At 52.0% G+C, this 22,300-nt stretch overlaps 1 protein-coding gene across 10 annotated transcripts in view; it reads left to right on the top strand.

Annotated features, from left to right (window-relative positions):
* The window catches only part of KTN1 (kinectin 1), a 74,977-nt gene extending 70,266 nt beyond the window's left edge, over positions 1-4,711 (top strand). For all 10 annotated transcript variants that reach the window (XM_083837486.1, XM_083837481.1, XM_083837487.1 and 7 more), the window contains 2 exons: positions 3,001-3,124; positions 4,208-4,711. In XM_083837486.1, coding sequence (XP_083693612.1) covers positions 3,001-3,124; positions 4,208-4,212 — 129 coding nt within the window. In that variant the 3' untranslated portion in view covers positions 4,213-4,711. The remainder of the gene's footprint in view (positions 1-3,000; positions 3,125-4,207) is intronic.
* The last annotated feature ends 17,589 nt before the right edge of the window (positions 4,712-22,300 follow it).

The following is a 22,300-nucleotide window of genomic DNA, read 5'->3' as shown; positions in this document are numbered from 1 at the left end:
AGGCTTCCCCCAGAATATCTATTGCTTTATTCTGGGAAATGTGGAAAAAACAGTCCTAATAAACCTGTAATTAAGCCTTCATTAGTAGAAATGTTAATTGTCTGAACAGGTAGCCATCGGCAGAGGCTGAAATTAGAACATTATCTCCTCCTCTAAACCCTTTTTGCTGCTTTTTTTAAAAAAAAGCTGTCTCCCCGGAAGCCTAAAAACCTAGCTTAAAATAGCTCGCCGATTAAAAAAGAAAGTCTTCCAGCCACTTCCACCTAGCAACAGCGCCTTTTTTTTTTCCTGAAGGACCTGAAAACACATGCTCGCAAACGAGCATATTAGTTCCTTCTGGGGACTAGACCCAACCCACAAAATTCAGAAACGATGCTTGCGTAAACCCTCAGACGTTCGGTGTTTTCTTCAGATTCCTTTTCTTTCCATTTAAAAATAGACCATTTGGGTTTTCTAATCAGCTTCCTTGTCACTTGTGGGACTGGATGATGACTAAAGGCTGCCTTTTAGTGTGCTCTAAGGAAGTCGTTTATATTCAGCAGCTTTCTTCGGCAGTAAACTTATGTGGAGGATTATATGCCATCTAACGTGCTTTCTTCCCCAAATCTGTGTGAAACGCTCCGTCCTCAGAAACGGGAGATGCCGTACATGGAAAGCACGGCGGGGCTGAATCTGTCAGCTCGACGCCTGGCAGAAGGGACATGGGAATTGAGGAGAAACCCAGGAGATCTTCCAGACCCCAGGAGATCCTCCAGACCCCTGCTTATCCAGGAGATTTGAGGGGGAGCGTGTGTAAACATCAGGCAGCTTAACCAGAGAGGGCAAATGTTGCTTCAGCACCGGCCCCGTAACGCAGCCTCACAGCCCCGGGTTAACAGAAGCTGCCGTGTGAGCGCGTTTGGCCCAAATCCATCGATTGCTGGTCAGGATTGGGTCCCGGGAGGGCTGGGGACGTGCCTGTAATTCACGAGTAAACACCGACCGGTATTAGCGAAGCCACAAAATAAGAGGGGAGGAGGAGGAAGGAGCGAGGAGAGGAGGGGAGGGCTGAGGGTGAACCGAAAGGCTCCTTCATCGCTTCTGCTCGCGCTGGTTCCAGCGCTAACGCGCACACGCTCCTGTACCCAGCACCATCGGTCAGTGCCGCGACTCAGTCATTTGCTGGGATGCTAATTGTGTTTGCTTGTCCGCTTTCATCAACCTTAGGAGACTGCTAAGTGAATTCTCAGCCTCGACAGCCCTGATTTCCTACCTTAATAAGGGTGAACTGGGTAAAGCTACTCTGATACAGACTCCCAACGATTTTTAGAGCAGAAGAATGTTTGCCAGTTGCACGCGAGTGGGAGCTTTTGCGATACATCGCTTTGTTCTCCTGCCTGAGCCCGCAGTGGTCTCCGTAACGGGGCAGGTGCTTGGCTTTGATTTACTGCCCTGTGCCTTGCAGCGGCTCCAGCCGCGCTCCCAGCCAAGTGGGAGCCGGGGAAGTGGCCCTCCCTGAGCTCCCTCTAATTTCACTTACACCCCAAGGAGAGATTCGCAGCAGCGTTCTGCATCGGTCTCGTTCCGGCAGGCTGCTCTCAGCTGGCGCGGAGCGCTGGCGAAAACGTCTGTGCTCACACCGAGAGCCTGGGCGCTTCCGCGTCGCTGGCGCTGAGGCAGATCTGCTGATTTTTAGCTGGCGGATTGCGAAGGGAAGCTCTCCTGCAGGTACATCTGCACGTCCGCCCTCGGAGCGGTAACGCGTGGTTCGAACGGGGAGCTCTTTGTGCGGCTCTGGAGGAGGTAATCAATGAGGGTAATAAAGCGGGGATTAGATCAACGTTAGCGCAGCAAGACCGGCTTTGGGGAGAAGGGCAGGCGAGAAGGGAAGAGTCTGTTTAGAGTTGTAGTACTTCCCTATTAATATTAAACCACTGAACTCCTTGTTAAAAGGAAAAAAAAGCAAGCTTGGTGTCTTCATTTCCAGTCTTCTAACTCTGGCTAGCCTGTTTTTTTGTTTCTCCATGTTGACTGGTGCATGGCCTGCTCTGCCAAGTCCTTATCCGAGCCCGGGTGCCCCTGGCGAGCAGGAATCTGCTGGGGGCTCGGAGCAGAGCAGGAACCCGTGGGAGGGCAGGGGGCAGAGCCTGTGTCCGAGGTGCTGAGCCTGAACGGGAGCGCTGGTGCTGCGGTGTGGGCAGGGGAAGGTGCGGCTCTCCAGCCACCTCCTTCAGGTGGATTTGTCAGGGCTCACAGCTGGAGCTGCCTTGTGCTCGGTTATTTTGTCCTCCTGAGGACAGGATCCCACAGAGGGCAGTAGACCTACAGATGAAAGGCTGCAGGGGCTCGTTCGGCTTCCAGCTCCTTGAAAAGGGCACGGGACAAAAAAAAAGAAGAAAATGCAGGGACGCCAGCCAGCCGTGTCTCCTGCTGACTTCAGCCAGTGATACACGCGTGTATGATGTGCCAGCCTGCTGAAATAATCACTGTCCACCTCTCCCCCGAGCTGCCTGCCTGCTTCCACCTGGTTCCCCACCCAGATTGAGCCTTTGGTGGTCTTTAGTGGTCCCACAGCCACGTTGGTACAGCTGTGGGCTCAAACCATCCTCCCCACGGGGCTGCTGCCGTGCTCAGCTACCTGCCTAATAACCCACGCGCTCTCCTCAGCCTGCGTTTGGAGCAAGGCTCGCGGGGACGCGTGGTGGTCACCTGGCAGGACGTTGAGGCTGGATGAGCTGTGGTTAGGAGCACAATTCCTGGAAGCAGTGAGTCAATGCAGTCCTAGGCAGGGCGAGAGCCGGGGATCAGCGATGCTCTTACCGGTGTACAGGTAATTCCTTGGAACGGGAAATGGCTTCTTGCCTTTGAACAATGTTCTCTTTAAATGTGGCCGTAACCCTCTGACTTACAAGAATTGTTCCCATCTGTGCAAGGAGTTGTAATTTTATATGGAGGAGCTAATTCTAGACTTTCTTGGTAATTAGATTGTAAATGAGTTTTTAATGATTTTTCTTCTTCCAGGAATTGACTGATAAAAGACTAAATGTGGCGGTGAATCTTAACCAGGATGTAGGTCATCTCAAGAAGCTGCTCGTGTCAGTAAGCCAAATGCTGTCAAAGGGACGGGAACACTACCAGCTAGTAGGTAGGTGCGGCTGGTGCCCAGGGAGGGCGCTGGTCCGTGATGGCTTTGTCCAGGTTTAACGAGCCAGGCGTTAAAACCTGAAACTGCCTACGTGCACTGCATCCAAAGCTGCTGCTACACACCAGATTTATCCCTCTTTGGATCCAGACTTCATTTAGGTGGGACTAATCTCACACTCCGTGTCCCTTTCTGGACGTGTAACTAACTCTTTATCCCTCCCTTTTCACTGCTCACCACCCCCACGCAGCAGGCTTCCCAAAGTTTTGTCCCCAACAAAAAATGCCCGTGCCTTGTTTCCTTCTTCCCAGTTACACGAGCAAAGTGTCTGTGCTTCCATGCTCTGATTGCTTTGGGAGGGAGGATATCAAGTAACCCCACTGGGCTCCACTGAGTTAGCAGCAGTGGCTTGCTGTGGTCACGGCGATAATGAGTATCTAAAGCAGCAGCCTGGCACGAACTCTTGATCCAATTACAGGCACACGAACGAGGCTTTTATTTTAATATACAGCCAGCTTTGAAACCTGGGCCATTGTGGTTGACCTGCATCATGCAGGTAAACTTCTGAAATGACCCCAGGTTAGCTCAGGGGAGGATAAAATTGAACTTCCTCAGGAATCTGTGAGCGAGCCCTGCGAGGAAGCCGCTCTGAAGGCGGGTTGTGAACTACTCAACGTGGGAAGCAGCGAAGTCTTGGCAGTGAGCGTGCAAGACATGTCAGAACTCCCTCTTAAACTCCTGAGGATGGTGGCTTGCCTTTTTTTCCTAACTTAAGGATTTTTTTTTTCTGCTCCTGCCTTTGTAATACAGTGTGGGCAGCCAGTACCAGGGTGTTCACGGTGGGTGAAGGTGGTCTTGTAGGACTGTCTCGGGGTTGTGGGAGGCAGGTGCTGCCTGCGCCTTGGCTTCTGTGGGGCTGCTTTTGTTCAGCCTCCCGTCAGCGCAGCCTCCGCTGGGTCTCGTCGCTGACCAACGCTAACGAAGCTGCGGGCGTGAGCTGCTGAACTGCTGGCTGGGTGCAGACTTGCTTGAGTGCTCCCTCCGGAAAGTGCTGGGCTCACGTGGTGTTCTGTCTTTCTTTTGCAGAATGAAGTCACGGGGGAATCGCTAATTTGAGGATAGCAGAAGGCATTGTATTATATTTTGCCAAATTAAAGCCTTATTTATGTTTTCACCCTTTCTACTTCGTCAGAAACACTGAACAGAGTTTTGTCTTTTCTAATCCTTGTTAGACTACTGATTTAAAGAAAAAACCCAACTCTGTAGACACCTCCAGAGTTTAGTTTTATAATAAAAAGAAAACCTCTTTGGATAATTTGACCGTTACATTCCTGGAGAGACAGCAAACACGTATTCTTTTATCTTATTTTGCTCAATAAAACTTGTTCAGAAAACTCCAACACGGTAAAGTCACCAATGGGCTATAACATTTTAATACTGATGTTGTACACTGTTTTACTTAAATACATTTTTGGGATTAGTTGCCTCTGACTTCAACCTCAAGTAAACACTCCTCTTTTTTTTTTTTTGGTTGCTAATGTAATCAGTTTTTGTAATGGTGTCAGCAAATAAAGGGATGCTATTATTCGAGGTGTTTGTGTTCTTTTCATTGAGCTTGGAGGAAGCCTTCGGTTCTGCGTGAGGTTCTTAAATAAGCAAAATGAGATGTTCGCGCTGAGTTTTGGATAACACTTGAGGATGTGATTGTCTGAGGGAAGGCAACAAAACAGTTGGGGGGGCCAAAGTGAATTAATTGTAGAGGTAGAATGGTTCAAGCTGCTCACCCTGAGCTTTTCATGCTCTTGCTTTTGTGGTTTTGTTGTTCATGTTTTGTTCTTTTGGCACACAGCCCCCTTGACCAGACAGAAGGCTGAGAAGTTTCATCCTGACAAGGACTCGGTGGTTTCCTGGATGATGCAAGTCCTGTTGAGAGCTAAGAAACAGCTCAGAAGAGGGACAGAAAACTCTAAAACATGGCTTTGTACAAAAAACATGTACAAAAGCTACCTTTCTCTGACTGCAGCTGAAACTTAAGTGAACCGTCAGTTCCTTAGAGATGTCATTTCACTGAGTAAAACACAAAGGCCTTTAGCTGAACTGTTTCATGGGTGCTTTGAAGCAGTAAAAGCGTTTCTGGTGCCAGGGGCATCCCTTACAACTGCATCTAAGGAAAGCCAAAGACCTGCAGGGGCTCCACAGTTGCCCAAGGTATGCTCAGGTGCTGGTCCTTGAGCAGGCATCGGGGTACCTGTTTTGTTGGTAAGCAGCAGCTTAATGGATCCATACAGATTTAATCTGAACCTACTTCTGGATGTATTCAAGAAGTGTCAGTGAGGTTATTTTGAGCTGGGGGTGTTGTGGTGCTTTGTTTTCTGGCTTTGCCTAGCCAGAATCCCCATGAACACCCCAGCTAGAAAGTTCCTCCTCTTTAAAGCAGTTTCACGTGGTGAAACAAGTCACAAAGAGGCAGATGCTGGTTGGAGTGTTCGTGCAGGACAGCAGACCTGCATTTTGTGGCACTGAGGAGCTGGGAAATGCACCCACTCTGTGCTTCTCAGGGCAGTGCTGGCCTGGGGGCTGTGGTACAAATCCTTCCAGGGCAAGGAAGGAATCGGAGGGGGCCTCTCCATCATGGAGCAATTAATTTGTGGCCTTGGTTATCCTCCTGGCTGTCCTGTTTGCTTTCTAGCATGCATTGGGATGGAAATCTGGGTTAGATGCTCTCCTTTGGCTGGTCTGGGTCTTGGTCTGGGTCTTGGCTTTCTTTGCTCCTCTCCTTGTGGAGAAGAGCAGTGGGCAGCAGGTAGACTTCACAAGGAGCTGTTTCCCATTGTCCTTGGGTTCACCAGATACCAGTTCACCCAATATTTATGGGTAACTGGTCAAAGGGTGTTCATGGCCTTTCTGTCTCGTTGTGTGCATTACTGGTTGGAGAGCGTGTGGGTGGGCACCGGCGCATTTCTTCCATCATGGTCTTCCCCGTATTCAGGTCAAGGCAGTTGCTTTGCAAGAGCCTGTTGGATGTGAAAAAACTGATGGTAAGTGAGAAACAGGTTGCACAGATAGCAAATGGAGCAGGGTTGATTTGCATGCATCTGTCAGGAGACAGCCTGCTCCTTCCAGCTGCTGAGCCACAAATTCAGAGCATGTTGAGGAGCCTGGTCCTCCTCCCTCTCCCACAGCTTGGCTGGAGCTTGGCACAGGCAACATCCCACTGAAAATGGGTCTCCAGGTGAAGTGTGGGCTCCTCTTTCTCAAAGAGCTTGTTTTGCAGATGCTTAAGGTGCCTCAGCTAAGGAAGAAATGATCCTGGAAGTGACGGTGGTGCCTGGAGGGCCTCTGGGTGCAGCATTTGAAGGAGCGAAGGTGATGCACTGGTGGAAATGGAAACCTGGTGGTGTTTCCAGGTCCTCAGTTCTGTTGGGTTAAGCTGCAGAGCTTAGTTTAAAAGGGGAGAGAATAGCAGCATCATTCGCTTCTCTCTTGGCAGTAATCCTCCCAGGAGAGGATGTGAGACTTTTTTTTTTTTCTTCAAATTTCAGCACAGGATTTCTTTTTTGCTTTAGGAGGTGTACAGAGGCGTTAAAGGCAGCTGAAAGCCCTGCTGAGCAAACCCTATTCCCCTCTCCGGAGGGTGAAGAGAGGCTAGGATAGCTCCCGAGGAGGGGCAGGGGATGCTGCTTCATCTGGGTGTCCTCTCCGGCCCTTGATAAGATAAAATGCAGCTGCTGGCAGTCGTCTCTCAAATTTGGAAGGCTGTAGCTTGCCTATTTGGCCACTACAGAAGCCCTCCTCCTCTACAACAATGTAAAGACTGAAAAATCGGGGGGTGTGGGGGGAGCTGATGCTTGGCCCGTGTTCCCAGCCCCCTACAAGCCCCCACCTCTCTGCAGGGCTTTGGCTGCTGGTGCCCCTGGGGCCGAGCACCCCTGGGGCTGAGCACCCCTGGCCCCGAGTAGAGCCGCTGGTCTGCGCCCGCGCTAGAGGGAGACAATAGCTAATGGATGCGGAGATGCTTTCCTTGGAAAAAGGCCAAGCGTCGGGTGTTTAGATGCTGGCAAGAGTTTTTTTTTTTTTTTTTTTTAATAATTGCGGCGCCGGGGCGATTCGCTCCTGGAGAAGGTCAGCTGGATTCGAGCTGGATTCGCAGCTGGATTCGAGCTGGATTCGCAGCGAGCGGCATCCCTCGCTCTGCTCCTCCAAACGGAGATGAGAAAAGCGGCTCCGAGCCTTCCCCTGCCCGCTCTGGAGTTGTGCTGCCTCCTCTTCCTCCCCCAGCACGCCACCCTTGCCCAGCAGTGAGCAGCCCCCTTTTTCTCGTAGCCACTGCTGGCTTTTCTCGGGCCGTGACTCACTCAGCGTTTTGTCATCGCGATTAAAAAAAAAAAAAAGAAATCTCATGCAACTTTAGTTCAAGCCCAAATAATTTTGCTGTAACAGCAGTTTGCAGCGGCGCTGCTGTCGTCTCTCCCCGGGGCTGCTGGTGCCACGGGGGTGCTGGTGCCCCCAGGGTCCCCTGTGTCCCCCTTGCTCAGGGTATGGCCTTGAACTTTTTCTGCAGCCCTCGCGGTGCCTCTTGCAGCCAGCTGTGGATTTCCTTGAATCGTTTGCCGGTCGCTGAGGCTCTCAGCGCGTTGGTCTTAGCAGGGCTCTGCTTTTTGCATTGGGTGCTGGGGTTGTACCAGGGGCTCGTTCGCAGGCGGTGGTTGAAGGTGTGAGCGGGGAGGGCTGCTCCTGCCCGGGGGGAGCTGCTAAGGGAGCACCAAAAGGCGAGAAGCGCCCTTTCTGCCCGCTTTGTGGGCTTGAGGATCTTGGTTAAAGGTAACCGCGATGCAAAGAGCAGCTCCGCAGCAGGTGAGGACAGCATTTCCCACGTGGGATCTTCCCTTCGTCGCCTGGCCCCTTTGGTCTGCTCAGCTCGGCTTTGCTCGGTTCAGCACCGTGCAGAGGGGAAGGGAGCTCCTGGGGGAAAGGGGCTCTGAGAAACCTTCAGGAGTGTGCCCAGGGCTGGTGGGGGGGGGGACATCAGCCACCAGATGTCAGGGGCACCTCTGGTCTTAGCAACTGGGAAAGAAACCAGCCCTGATGCAACTTCATTTTCCCTGAAACAAGGTGTTTTTTTTTGTTTGTTTGTTTGTTTTTTTTTTAATGGAAGAAGCAAGAGCCAAAGCCAGTACCGAGGAACTTGCCTTTGTGTTTTTTTACACCAGGATGAGGCTCTTTTTTTTTTCTTAAAAAAAAAGTCAATTGAAAACAATAGTAAATGAAAAATGACTCTGCCAAAACAAATGAAACCGCCCCTGCCCTTCAAAAAATTGAATTCCTGCGTTTCAGTTGGAAGAGGAGGAAAAAAGTTATTGTTTTATTTTCCTCCTTCCCATCTGATGTTCTTTCTAGGAAAGAAAACAAAATACCTCCCTTCTGAAACACCTCCAACCGTGATTTATAAGAGCTTGGGACTGCAGTGAGCACTTTCCTTTCGTAAGCCCATCTCCTGGCTGGGAGAAACACCACCAGGCGTGGTCTCACCTGGAGCTGGAAAAAGGGCTTTACAATTATTTTTATTTTTTTTCAAGTGTAACCCTGTTTGGGATGCTCCCCTGGCCCCTGCTCAGAGGCCGTGTGCTTTGGTCTCCCCCTGTGCTCGGATGCTCCCAGGTTTGCTTTTTTGGCTCGTGCATCCGCAGCACAACCTGCGCGTGGGCTCCTCGCAGCCTTTCCTTGGCTTCCTGCAGGGCTGCTTCTATTTTTGGAGCCTTCGCACCTAAAAATACATTTTTAGGCTCCGGGGGAAGGCTGGCTCTGCCTTTGTGTTGATGAAGCACTAATTAAACTGGGGGGAGATGCAGGCTTTTGCACTGGGCCTGTTCCTATTGCTAAGCCTGTTTCTTTTCCCCCTTTATTGCAGTTTTTTGCTGTTGAAGTTTCAGCCCCAGCTGGCTGCAGCCCCCTTCCTGCTGGGGAAGGGGCTGGGGATGAAAAAGGGCATCCTATTGACTTGGGGATCTGGAGTTAATGTTCAGCTCAAATGTGCCAAGGGACCTGGTGGGCTTTTGCTTTCCAGGCTGCCCACCAGCAGTCGAAGGTGGGTCTGACTTTGTCAACACAAACAGCCACAGGTCCCCTTTATATCACTGCGGGACCAAAGCCAGGAGGTGGACGGGGACCTGGGGAGGTTCTTCAGGGACTCTGCCCTCGGGCTGCTCTCATATTGGGGTAAAACACCCATCACATCCCAAGCCAGGCTTAAAGCAGGGAGAAAGAGCAGCCTCAGACCATTTCAGTGCTCACATTCAGAGCCAGCTCCTTTTCCGTGGTATGTTCGGGCTGTTCGGGGACAGCCTCGGAGCCCTGATCTCTTGCTTAAGCAAATAGGCTTGTCCTAATCCAACCCCACAGAGAACAACCGGAGCTGCGTGGGGCGCTGGGCTGTTGTTGTTCTTTAAAATCCATAAATATTTCAGGAGCAGTGCGAGCGGCTTCGTATCAGCGATGCCAGCCCAGGCTGATCATTATTAATTCAATGGATGCAGTTGTAAATAGGCTAAGGATGCACAGCAGCCGAAACTACAAGTGCTGCTTCCCTGCAGCCTCGCTGGGATGCTTTGCAGGGGAATTGTTGGCTTTCATTTGTTGGGTGTTCCTCTTTTTCCTGCTCTCTCCAATCACCCATTGGCCCAAGGATGCTTTTCTCTGCACAGGGAGGGAGTTTGGGGAAAACTGTGGCTTTGGTGGCTCTTCAGCAAGGCTGAACAGGACCAGCAGCCTTCAGCAAGTTGCAAAAAATTGCTGGTTTGCAGGTTTACTGCTCTTTATCCCTGGCTTTTTAAAACCTCGTGCAGCAGAATGTGACTCCTGGGCAGCAACGTGCCTCCTGTGTGGGGTTTTCCCAGCTCCCGGACTCGTGCAGCAGTGATTGCAATGGGTGGAGAACAAGCAGCTGCAGAGCGCGGGCATTTTGTGGGCACCATCGTCACAATTCCCATCGGGAGGGTGGTGACGGTGGCACCTTTCAAACCACTTTTGCAACCTTATGGGGAAAACCAGCAAGATCAACCTGTTGTTGTTGCAGGGGAGAAGCCAGCTCCTTGGTTTCACGAGTGTTTGTAGGGAAATAAAAGAGCTTGAAAACGTGACTTTTGGGGAAAGTGAGCCACACAGGTGTACTTCTACGTGTGCGTAGACATAAATACGTGACATGAAATCGTCCCAGAGCTTCCCTTCTTCTTGGATTCCTCTTGCTGCCAGTCGCGGCAAGTTTATCGTAAATCTTGCAGCGTTTGACAGTTTTTGGCAAGTCTCTTGGTGGAGTTGTGCAACCAGTGTCGCGGCTTCTTTCGGCAGCTGAAGGTGCAGGGACGAGTCCTGCAGGGCTGAGCCCGAAGGGAGTCCCACCGCTACGGTGTGAGGCACAGCTTGTCCCAGTGGGGGCTCTGAAATATAAATCGCATGTATACAACACATTTATATGTGTGTGCATCTATATGGGTGTGTATATACATATTTAACCCATAAGGCTACGGGCGTTAGGTTCATGCTTTGCAGTTAACGTTGCCCAAGGATGGATAAATCAAAGCAGGAACAACGCGCTGCCATGCGAGCAATTGGCATTAATGCAAGGGCTACTTTTAATTACAGGAGCCACTGCTCATCTCTGCAGCTCTGCCGCTGACAAAAGCCAGCTCAGGAGGGGGTCTCTGGCTAATAAGCTGCGTGTGTGCCACAGCAGTGATATATTGATGTATTTTTAATAAATATTCGCTCTGAAAGAGACACATATGTATTCTGTGCTAATCCACTCATCACAAGATCGCAGGGTGGCTTGTGAGGTTCGCCAGTGCCCGCCTTGCAAAGCCATTCTTCATGTACGTGGCTGGTGTGTTAGATCTTGTACTTCCTGAAGGGGAGAGATGATTGCAGTAATAAAGACTAGCTGTGCTAATTACTGTCATCCTTGAAGTTTTGAGGGTGGAGGTGCGTCGCATCAATTAGGAAAAACGGGGAGCACTAACCCGGTAATAGGGAAATCCTGCCTTAATCTGTCCCTCTGGAGACGGGAGGCTCCTCCTCTGCGTCCCCACCAGGCAGATGCCTTCAGTGGGGAGGAACAGCAGGTAGAGAGCGGGTGACACGAGGCTCAGAGCCAGGATGGATATGACAGTGGGGACACGGACGATGTCTACTTCGCCAGCTGGAAGGCCCGGTGGGTGTTGCTGGGGTTGCTCTCCTAGTAGACACCCAAGAGCCGTGATGGCCATCGGCCCCTGGTCAACACATCTCCTCGTATCGTGCTTGTACAGTGACTTTATTCCTATTTTTCCAGCTGGAAAATCGCTGCTTCCCCCACGCGACCTTCCAGGTGCACGGCTCAGTGAGCCCAGCCCAGTACCTTGGTTGGTACCCAGCAGAGCCCCTGCGGTGGGGCTGTCAGTAGGGGTGGATAGGGCTGTCCTCAGGGACGGCATCTTTTCCCCAGGATGGCTTCTGCCTCTCCTCAACCATCCTTGGCATTGTGCCCTGCCGAGGGCTGATGCTCAGACCAACGTGGCATTGCCATCTGTGCTGGACCAGGATGAACGCTGCTCATCCCCGTAGCAGATCTCAGGTTCACGAGACAGAAAGTCGAGCTAAGCCTTCCTTTCTGGTGTTTGCCTTACTCTCCCGCTTGGGTGCGTGGACTTGAATTTTGTTTAAACCTGATTAAAATATTCCATTACCATTTGCTCACCGGCTGCATAACAAACACACTGTGTACCTTGTGAGCAGAGCAATGGGCATCTTATGAAAGCGAGACGATGGATCAGATTAAAGCAGCTAAGCTTACATGGATCAACAGCCACAGAGACTTCGAAACGCTGCACCCTGACATTATTCAGTGTTTTCCACTCATTTATTTTTCTCCCCCTTCCACTACTTTTCTTCCACAGTAAAAAACACAGCCCCAGACTCTTTAATGTGAAACCCTGGGGTCTTTTCTTGCTGCTGCTGACTGGTGAGGATGAGGTATCCTGGAGGTAGGAAGACTAAAAATGCTTTGTTACTTGACAGAAGGCAATGTTCCTGACTCAGTGTGTGCAATTTCTCTTCCCGTGCTGGCAGACGATAGATCCCATGTGCTGGTGGCTGAAAACGCAGCAGCACGATTGCACCCTGCGTTTCCTACCCGACGAAATCTCCTGGAGCAGCAGCACCGATGCTTTGCCAAGAGCCCCTTGATTTACTTTGCTCTTGCAGCTGGAGTGCTTGCAGGTTGCATGGAGCAAAGGTGTGGCCCGTTTTGTCTATCCTCCTAATTTTAAGAGGGTTTGGAAAATTCTTTTCCTACCCCATTAAAGTTTTTTGGTCACCAGCCGTGAGCAGCGAGGGCAGCGTTGGCTCTGTAGGAGCCCCCGGTCTGCAGCCCCTGCTGCATGTTGGGAGAAGCTGGAGGGGATTTTGGGGCTGGGGCCTGCTGCCGGTCACAGGCAGGGTTGTCCCCACATCCTCTTTGGTTTGGGACCCTGCTGCAGGCAGTGGGAGAAATCCTCGGCTGGGAAATCACCTCCGTGGGGTCGCTGCCTGGCTGCTGCTGTGGTCCAAGCCTGCAGCCATGGGCGATGCTGGTGGGTGAAGGCGATGCTCTGAGGGTTCACCCCATCGCAACGGAGCTGCTGTGGGCCGCAGGGATGGGGCTTGGGGGCCGCAGCTCTGCATTGTGTCCTCCTGCAGGCAAAGCCGGAGCATGAAAGGGAAGAGTTGCCTCCAGTGCTCCTCTTCCGAGGGTGCTAGGCTCTGGAGGAGGAGGTGGCGATGGAAATGAGTCATCCGTCTCACAGGTCGCTTCTGCCCTTCAGCGCTGCTCCCACGCAGGAGGGTGGTATTCCTCCTTCCTTAGCAGGGGAAGCGATAAATCTGCCGTGGCTTCTCCTTCAGCCCGAAGCCCCAGTTGCTTTGGGGGTCGCCTCCAGCACAAGCAGGTTAGGACCCTAGCCCCTTGCCACCGCACACATCTGAGCCCCAGGGAGCTTTGTAGTTCTGTGCTTCACCAAGGAGAAAAAGGCTTTTTGGGTGGCAGGGTGACATCCTGAGCCCCCAAACCCCTCACCCCACCATGCAGGGCAGAGCTGAGAGGCAGGGCTGTAGCGATGCTTTCCAGCTGCCCGTGAGCTGCAGCACGAGATTTTCTGGGCTGCATGGGGTATCCGTGTGTTTAGTGACCACCCCTGAGCTTCTCCTGCCCCCCTGGATCCCATATAAATGGTGTCCTGCAGCAAGGAGCTCTGCCCATTGAGCACCTGCCCTCGTAGGGGTTCGTCGTGAAGTCCTGCACAAACGTTGGTCCTGCATTTGTAACCCCAAATGTGAACAAAGCACTTTAAACCTGGAAGCCTTGTTCTAGAAATTCCTGGCATGTTTTAGACACAAGAGGGGTTCCCAGGAGGGGCTGTGAATGTGGCCCAGGGCAGGGGGAGCACTGCAGAGGGGACCAGGGCTGCGAGGTGGCTTTGGTGGAAATGTGAGTCACGCACGACTCCAGTAGGCCCGTTGTCTTTTTGCTCAGGATGACCTAAGAGATGCTCTTGGCTGTTGTTTTTTTTTCCACGTTTTTCTCAGGTGCTGCTTCGTTGGAGCCCCAGTTACGAACCAAAAAAGTCCCGCAGGAGTTTCCCCAAGTGTAAAGGTGGTGTTGCGGCCCTCGGCATTGGCCTCATCTGCAGCGGGGGCCAATCCACCTGTGGCAGGCATGAGCGCAGGCCGATGTGTCTCCTGGTATCTTACAGGGCCCAGGCATGGGGTGAGGTGGGCTTGAGGGAACTGGCGGAGGGTGGGCATGAGGGGTGGGCTCGGAACTGTGGTGATGTGCCCATGGAGGGGCTGGAGCAGAGGCTCCGGGTGTCCTGGGGCCAGCGTCTGCTTTGGAGCATTGAGGTGGGCATTCAGGCCTCCTCCTGTGCCATGGGGCTGCCTTCTTCTGCTGTCAGGCCTCTGCTGCCGTCCATAAAACTGGTGAGAAAAGAGATTTTCGGGTGTGTTGGCTCCAAATGGGGGTCTCTGGTGACCGGTGGGTTTCCCAGTCCAGGGCTGCAGGAGCGGTGCCCGGCAGCATCTGGGTGGCTTTTCGGCCCCAGCGTGAGTGGGAGGCAACCTCGCCGGTGACATTTGGGAATTAAAAAGAAACTGCTCACCCACGCTCACATAGCTGAGCCTGATCAACGCGGGGAGAGCACGGGATGCCACCGTCGTCCATCCATCTGTCTGTCCGTGTGCTCACAGCAACTCCTCCGGCCCTGGTACCCGCTGGCCCTTAGGCTCTGCTGTGTTAGGGAAGGTCAGCGCCGATATCACTCTCTGGATTTTTTTTTTGGCTATTTATACAGGGTAGCCCGAACTGAAAAGCCTATTGTGGCAAATAGTAGGCTTCTTGTGTGGCATCCTTGAATAGGAGGGGTGTTATCCCGTCCCCATGACAACCAGCATTTGAATTAAGAGCCGTCTACTCAGAACAATTTGCCGTCACATGGTTCGGAGGAAACACTTTGAAACCCTTGTAGTCATTTCAATAGGCTTGATTGTTAGCAGCTCCCAAACTTAATCATTAACAGGGCTCTGCAACAGATAATTACTGTGCTTTGCATTTTTCTGCCCCGCACGTGACCGGCGCGGTCTGGGGGCACAGGACATGATGCTGCTAGCGATATCATTGACTTATAAATGGATTGGGGGTGGCTGTTCTGCTGTTGATGACTTCTGTACGGGCCAGGGTCTGGCCCAGGTGAGGGGACAGCCATTCTGTCCCCCACCAGAAGACCACCTATGGGGTGACCGTGGCAGGAACCAGATCCATTGCTCGTCACCTGTCTGCCACAGCCTCACCTGGCCAGGTGGACTGCTGCTATGAAATAAAACCTTCCTCCGGGTGGAAACAAGCTTCAAAAAACTACCTTCAGCATGTGCTGGCATGGATAAGGCATTACACTCCCTCCTTGACCAGCGATGCTCGTGCCTACAGGAGCAGCTTGGTTCCTCAGCACCCGCCTGCGCTGCCATCCATCAGGCGACGTGGCTGCATCCCCACCAGTCACGGGCTGTAATAGAAGTTATGGAGTCACCGTAGAAGAGTGTAGAGGATTAAAAGATTTCCTGGCCTTTGGAAAAGCTCAGAAAATAGATGGGGAATAAACACAAGGCAAAGTCATCCTGCCATCTCTGGGGCGGTGGGGTGAGCGAGGATGGGGCTCAAGGGTGCTGTTACAGTATTGCTGCGGCGGGTTGATTATAGCAGCAGTTAATTGCTTAATAAGCAGAGCAGGAGTGACAGTGGTGCTCGCCCATCCCAGGCTGTACTCATCCCTGAGCATCACCTTCTCCATGGGATGGTTCACACAACAGCTCCGCTGGCCAGCACAGAGCAGGACAGCTGGATTCGACCCAGGAGGCCACAGTGATCAGAGGACCGATGTCCCCAGGAGCTTTTGGGCTTTTATCCGTTAAAGTCCTGGTCCTGCAAAAGGCTGAGCAGCCTCGATTACTGGCCAGCACTGGCTGGGGAGGATGAAGGGCTGGAGGGCATCTTGGTGGAAGCATCTCCCGTGTCTCCAAGGTGTAAAACCTCTTGGGGAAGGAGGAAAGGGAGGCTATAAACTGCTTTAAAAGCAATAAAACATTAATGGCAGAGTGCTGGCACGGAGGCAAAGATATTATTCCTTTAACAAGGGCCCAACTGCAGTTGTTTTGTGTGTTTGAGTGAAGAATAATGGGATTTTACAAGAAGGCTTCAAAAGGGAAGCAAGGGCACCACGAACTCCTGAGCAGCACAGACAGCAGCTTTTCAGATGCAGCCGCCTGATTTTACAGCTCTTTTGTTCTCTGCTCCTAAAGAGAGCTGCTGTTGCTTTTATTTTTGAATGGAATGCATGGAAGGAAGTCAGAGAAAAAAAAATAATGATAATAATAAAAAAAAGGCAAAGCAACTTTTCTGCAGCAGGGGTTTTGGATGGGGGCACACCCTGTGAGCCCCATGTCGTGCACAGTGGGTCGGTGTCACCCCAACCACCAGTCCCTGCTGCGGACAGGGATGACAAGGGTCAACTCATCTTAAAAATAACCCCTGCAAAGGAAATGGGGCAGCAGCTGCCCATGGGACGGGTGGACAGGCCGTGGTGATGTCCCAGCCCTCGGCTTCCCAGCCCGATTTGCCGTTGGGTTTGTCCTTGGAGCTTGCCGAGGATAAAATCCCAAGAGCTTGAAATGGCAGATTGCTCCGCAGCCGTGGCTTCCTTAGCAGGCAGGGTGAGCTGCAAACCCTGTGACCGATGCATCTCCCCAAGGAATAACATGAATTCAAGGGGAACAAAACATTTTAGGGTTGGTGATGGACTGATGTGAGGCTCACCTGAAATCAGGTAGGCTTTAGAAATATTCTGAAATAAGGTGTTGTGTTTTTTTTTAGGGACAGGAGTGAAATTTTAAATTTAACTTCAACACACGTTTTGCACCAATGTCCTCATTTGGCCAAAATGCTGAAGAACCAGTGCTGCGACACCCTTGTCCTTTATTATGACCTACTCATGCCTTACCCTAGCATTTTGTCTTTCATGGATTTTTCATATTGTACCTGTGAGTTGGCCCTGCCCTCCCATGCAATAAAAATCTCCCCAAACCCTGGAAAGTGCCTGAGCTGACACTTCAAAGCCTCTTCCAGCTGGGCACCAAGCCCTGAAACAACCCAGCCCCGAGCCCTTTCTGAGTTATTAGAGCCTCAAAGCTGGCCTGGAATTATTCTGCTCTTCCTCACTTTCTGGGCACCCAAAAATTCGAACACATTTCATCACAAATAAGCCCCCTTCTCCTCTCAGCTGCTGTTTTGTGGCAGCGGGGATGTTTTTGGGTCTGCAATAAATCAGCAGGCTGCTGACGCCATGGGGAGCAGCGCACGTGAGTGCAGCATTGCTGCCGCCGGTTGAGGTGGGACGGGGTTGGCGGGGGTCAGCAGCATGTTGGTTTTATTTGCCCCAGCCTATTAGGGAAAAGGAAGGTGATATTTGTCTTCCTGCAATGTCCTCGTCACACAGGAAAATAACAAATGGAAAAAATCACATTTTTTTTGCAAAGGCACCCCTCTTTCCTGAAGCTGTGCAATAATCGCTTTGCACTCAAGAGCTGATGTTGCTCATCTCTTTTGTTGTCCACAGCACGTGTTCTGGGAATGCCCTGGCCCTGCTTTGAGACTGCCCTAAAGAGCTGGTGGCAGGAGGGGGGCTAGAAGAGGAGAAAAAAATGCGTGATGGCCTTGCCCTTCGTGCTGTGCTGTGCCTTCCTTCACCCCGTCTCTCCCTGTTCAAACCCCAGCCTCGAGTCAACTGCACCTTCAATTCCTTTTATATTTTTGTAGAAGGTGTCAAGTTTAATGAGATTTGTGGTATTCCCAATGTCGTTCACTGCTCCCTCTGTCTCTGAGCTTAGTGCCACCAGCCACCAGAGAAGGAAACCCTTGGGTGCCTGCGTGCAAATCCCCATCTTCAGCTCATCGCCTCGATGACAGCTGGACCCTGGGTGGTGACCTGACCCATTTTGCACCCATATCTTGGGGCAAGATGAGCCGTGCCCTGCCAGCACCTGTTTCCCCCAGAGCTGGCATGGTCTTGGTGATCAAGGTTGGGTCTTGGATGAGGTTGGTGCCACCTGGGTGACCAAAACTAGATGTCCAGACTCATGGATGCAAGCCTACCAAGATCCTGCAGCTTTCTTCCCAAAGGCAGAGCTAAAACCATGTTCAGGAGGGTACTTGGGTGCAGGCCATCGGTGCTGAGCACCCAAATTTCTCCAGAGCAACCCCTTGGAGCCTGTTTGGTAGGTGCAAAGCATGGTCCTGCCCTGGGTGCTGGGGCAAGCAGTGGCCCTGAGATGCTTCCCTGAGGTGACACAAGCAAAACGGAGGTTTTGCATTTAAAGTTTGCAGTGGTGTAGGAAAGAGAATTGAAAATTGGTGCTGATGTTGGCACACAGGGGCTGATAACGTCCCCCCAGAAGGAGGCATTGTTTCCGTTCATTTTCATGATTAGTGGAGATTGCACACATGAAGCTGGGCTCTGTGCGCGTGCTTTGCTGGTGCCACCGGGTGGGTGACAAGGAGAAGGTGGCATCTTGGCATCCTTTGGCATCTCCTGGCCATCAGCATGTCCCTCTCCTCCAGCCTCGCCTTTCCCTTGCCCCAGAGCTGTCCCCAGCCCTGCACAAGGCTGTCAGCTCTCCCATCACCAGCACTTGTGTGTGCCCAGACACGAAGGGCCAAATCTCCCACAGACAACTAGCTTGTTTATGTTCATGTCCCTCCGTGGATGATGCACGTAAGCTGGTCGCAGTGAATTCACGTGAATAAGCAGGTAATTCTGCTCTGGCTGGGTACGACTTCATTAAAGCACGACAATAATTTGAGCTTGCGTATTGCCTTGTCCTTTGGACCCTACCAAGGAGGATTTTTAGCACTGATTGGCTTTGTGTTTAGGGTCCCGGGGGCAGGATTCATATCCTCTTGTGCTTCTGCGCTGTAGAAACATGTTTTCCTCTTTGTTCCTCTCCATGATCAGACTGTTAAGGTGAATAATTATTGTGGAAAGTTTCTGTCTGTCTTTAAAAGAGGTTAAACTCACTCCCAGCTGTGATAACAAACTGATCTCTGCCTGACGAGCCTGGAAAAGCTTTCCCACTCTGCACAAAGAAGAGAGGGGGGGCCCAGACATGAGCATCCACGCAGGGTGGACAAGGTGCAGGTGGGCTGGGGGCAGGCTCTGGGCTCCGTGCGTGCCCTCATTTTGTCCCCAGCTCGGGACAGCAGGCATTCGGGTGCTGCCCAAACCCAGCCCTAAATCAGTGGCTTCTCCCACAGGCAGGGACCTTTCCCTCATATTTATTCCCAAGGTCGGGTGAGACACCGGTGATTTACCTGGACACAAGCAGCATTGCACAAACAAAGCTGTAAATACTGCCTGCTTCAGAAATATTAGCAGGGGCTCATTCCAGCACAAGAAAATTCATTGCGTGGTGCACAAATTGCCCTGGTGAGCAGCGGGATGGTGGCTCTCGGCCTCGTGCCCCCAGCCCAGGCTGCCATGAGCAGGCACCGAACACCATTGAGGGGTGTTGGATGCTCAGACCCAACCTCACTCCTGTTTTCACTGGGCCCATGAGACCGTTCCCAGCAGGTGACTGCCTGGGGTTTCCCCTGGCTGTCCCACCTCACCGATGATGAAGGGCACGTCCCGGTAGTCGGGCATGTGATGGTCCAGCAGCATCACCCATCACAGCCCCTGCTGGAGCCAACTGCTTGTTGTGCCACGAGCAAAAAAGGAGAGCCAGGATCTCATGGGGACTTGGCCTCACTATGCCAGCTGCTCCTCCAGCCGTGTTCCCCATCTGCAGGGCTTGTCACAGCAAGGCTGAATCCATCCTCAGTTACCCAGGTGTGACCTGTGCTGGCACCGGTGCCTTCAGTGCCATTTTGGTGGCTTGGGCAGCAGGGAGGCGGTGGGGAGGTGAGATGTAGCATGAAATCGTAGAATGACTTCCGAAGATCATCAGGTCCAACCTTTCGTGGGAAAAGGGAGCCTAGGTGAGATTATCCAGCACCCTGACCATTTACATCTTGAAAGCCTCCAGTGATGGGGATGCTACCATGTCCCTGGGGAGACTGTCGCAGTGGTTTGTTGTTCTTACAGTAAAAAATGTCTTGTATCAAGATGAAGCCTCTCCTGGTGCAGCTTGGACCCATTGCTCCGTGTCTTCTCCATCTGGCAACTCATGAAGGGAGAGCCTCCTTTCTCTTTGTAGCTGCCCATTAAATACTGAAATACTGCAATGAAGTCCCTCCTGAGCCTTTTCCTCTCCAGGGTGAAAATACCTAGCTTCTTCAGTCTTTGGACCCTCTTCAGTCAGCCTGTGAATTTTCTGGCTTGTAGGGACCATAACCAGTTATTCATGGATATTGATATGTTAGGATGCCAATGGGGGCACCGATGAGGACATAAGGTTTGGGCTTGGGTTGGCCAAGCTGAGCTTCTTTCCCCACTCCCTTCCTTACATCCTCAGCCCTGTGGAGCTGGGAGAGATGGGGGTGATGGCACGGCGGTGCTGGGGGCCCAGCTCCCATCTGGGCTGCCTTATCAAGCCCCGCACAGCCTTGCGTGTCACATTGGGATGTAAATCGTATTAATTGAATTCACTTTGGCTGTGCTTTTGGGAGCAGACAACGACCGAGTCAAAATCTCATTTACATACTGATAAGACACAGTTGAAAAATGATGCCTTCTAATGAATAAAATGTGTGTAACTGGTCCAGCTTGATATTAGCATTAAAGTGTTAATCACTTTGGCATACAAGTTTATAGTGCTGAGTAAATTTGTCTTCAAAGGGTCCTGAAAGAGAAATCTATGTTGCTGGACTGCCATAGCAACATATAGACATCTTCATTGTATTTCTTGGTCAGAAAGCAGGTGCCAGCTTCTAATTAAAGCCTAATTTGCAATTTGTGTCCTATTCACTGGTTTCATGGGAACTTTGATGGCTGATACGGCAGTAACCAATAACCAGCAGCAAGACTTGAAAGCAGCGTTAGAAATTCATCCTCCCCTGGGGATGTGGGGAGATGGAGCTGGCCAGGGACGTGCCACATCGCATGTCCCGCATCCAGGAGATGCTGGCGGCGAGGGAAGGTGGAAATCCTCGCAGGAGAGCTGATGTCAGCCTCGCAGGGGCAGGCAGCCATCCCTCGCACGCTGCTCCGGCCAGCTTGGGCAGCCCTGGCCCTCCCTCCTTGAGAACAGATGGAAAAGGCATCTTCCAAACTCCCAATTAGAAGATCCAGATTAACGACGCCCGTGGAGGTCTCTTGTTGCAAATGTTCTCCAGCCTGCCCAGCTGACCCGCTGCCTTGCACGCTTCCCACTCTTTCCCCCTCCACCCATCCATCTCCTCCTTTTCCTTCTAATTACAGCCTTACGAGCTCTCGACAGCACTAATACCAAAGGTAATTAGCGGTGGCAGGTCGGTGATGCATGTGTCCATCGGTGCACAGACCTATGGTGGCTGTCTGTCCTGCGGAGCTGGCTGCCCTGGCAGCAGCACATTTTGGGGCCAGCAGATCTGCGTACGAAGTGTGCGTGTGCAGGTGACGAAGCGATGCTCCCCCGGGGCTGTTCTGGTTCCCAGAGCCCTGCTTCTGCTGGGGTGGGGCTTGGAAAGGGACCTGACGGAGGCGGCGCTCAGATCCCAGCGAAATTCAATGCTGCTCTGGATTCCTTTCGATATTGCAGCCCCGGGCACTCGCTCGCGAGCTGTGATCCCAAAAAGCAGAGCCCAGAGATTGGGGAGCTGAGCAATGAGCTTTCTGAATCCAGCTGCTGATGCCAAATGCCTGCAGACCCCACCAAACCCCAGCCCAACTTCCCGTGCCACCAAAAGAGGGGTGAAGGACCCTCAATGCACCTTGCACCGTCCATCAGCCGCTTGTTGGGTTTGTCATTGCTAAAAGTTTGTGTTGCAGCAGCTTCAAGGAACAATGGTTACAGCAGGGCTTCCTGGGGGACTGTGAGGTCCCTGCTCTGAAGCCTCATACCCTCTAGTTAAAAAGGTTTTTCCATGCTTCCCTGCTGGCTGCTCCTTCCCGTGGCAGGCTGGATTTCCTGCCCTGATAGCCCAGCCCAGCTCCACCAAAGCCCCTGCTACGCCAGCCGAGGCTCTAACTCCCAGTGCTCAACCTCCCGCCTCGCCTCTTCCTGCTGTATTAATTCTTTCCAAAGACAAGGTAAGGTACACGTTCATTAAAACCCTATAATCCATCATGGAACATTCCTGCATTTATTACAAAAAAGAAAAAAGAAGGTCATGCTTCACCCAGGCCTCCTGGTGTGTCTGTGCCGCACCAGGAGATGTTCCAAATGCATCATGTGTGTGGCCAAAGGAGGTGACAAAGTCTGATTTCTTCTACCCAAATGTTGACTCTGTGCCCTCCCGGCTCAGTTCCTGACATGCAAAAAGGCAAATTGCAGCCAGCCTGTTTATCAGCTGCTGATGACCTTCCCCGGGGATCTGGGCCCCCCTGGGTGGATGCTGCAGGTCCTGGGTGCGTGATCATCTGCTGGTGAGCAAGCTCTCCTTGTTGAATACAGCTCAATTACCCCGTGCATGGTCTCCTGCGTGGTGGG

Source organism: Anser anser (assembly GCF_964211835.1).
Source record: "Anser anser genome assembly, chromosome: 5".
NCBI lineage: Eukaryota > Metazoa > Chordata > Aves > Anseriformes > Anatidae > Anser > Anser anser.
Note: the sequence above shows the minus strand (reverse complement) of the source record. Positions and strands in the feature narration are given on the sequence as shown.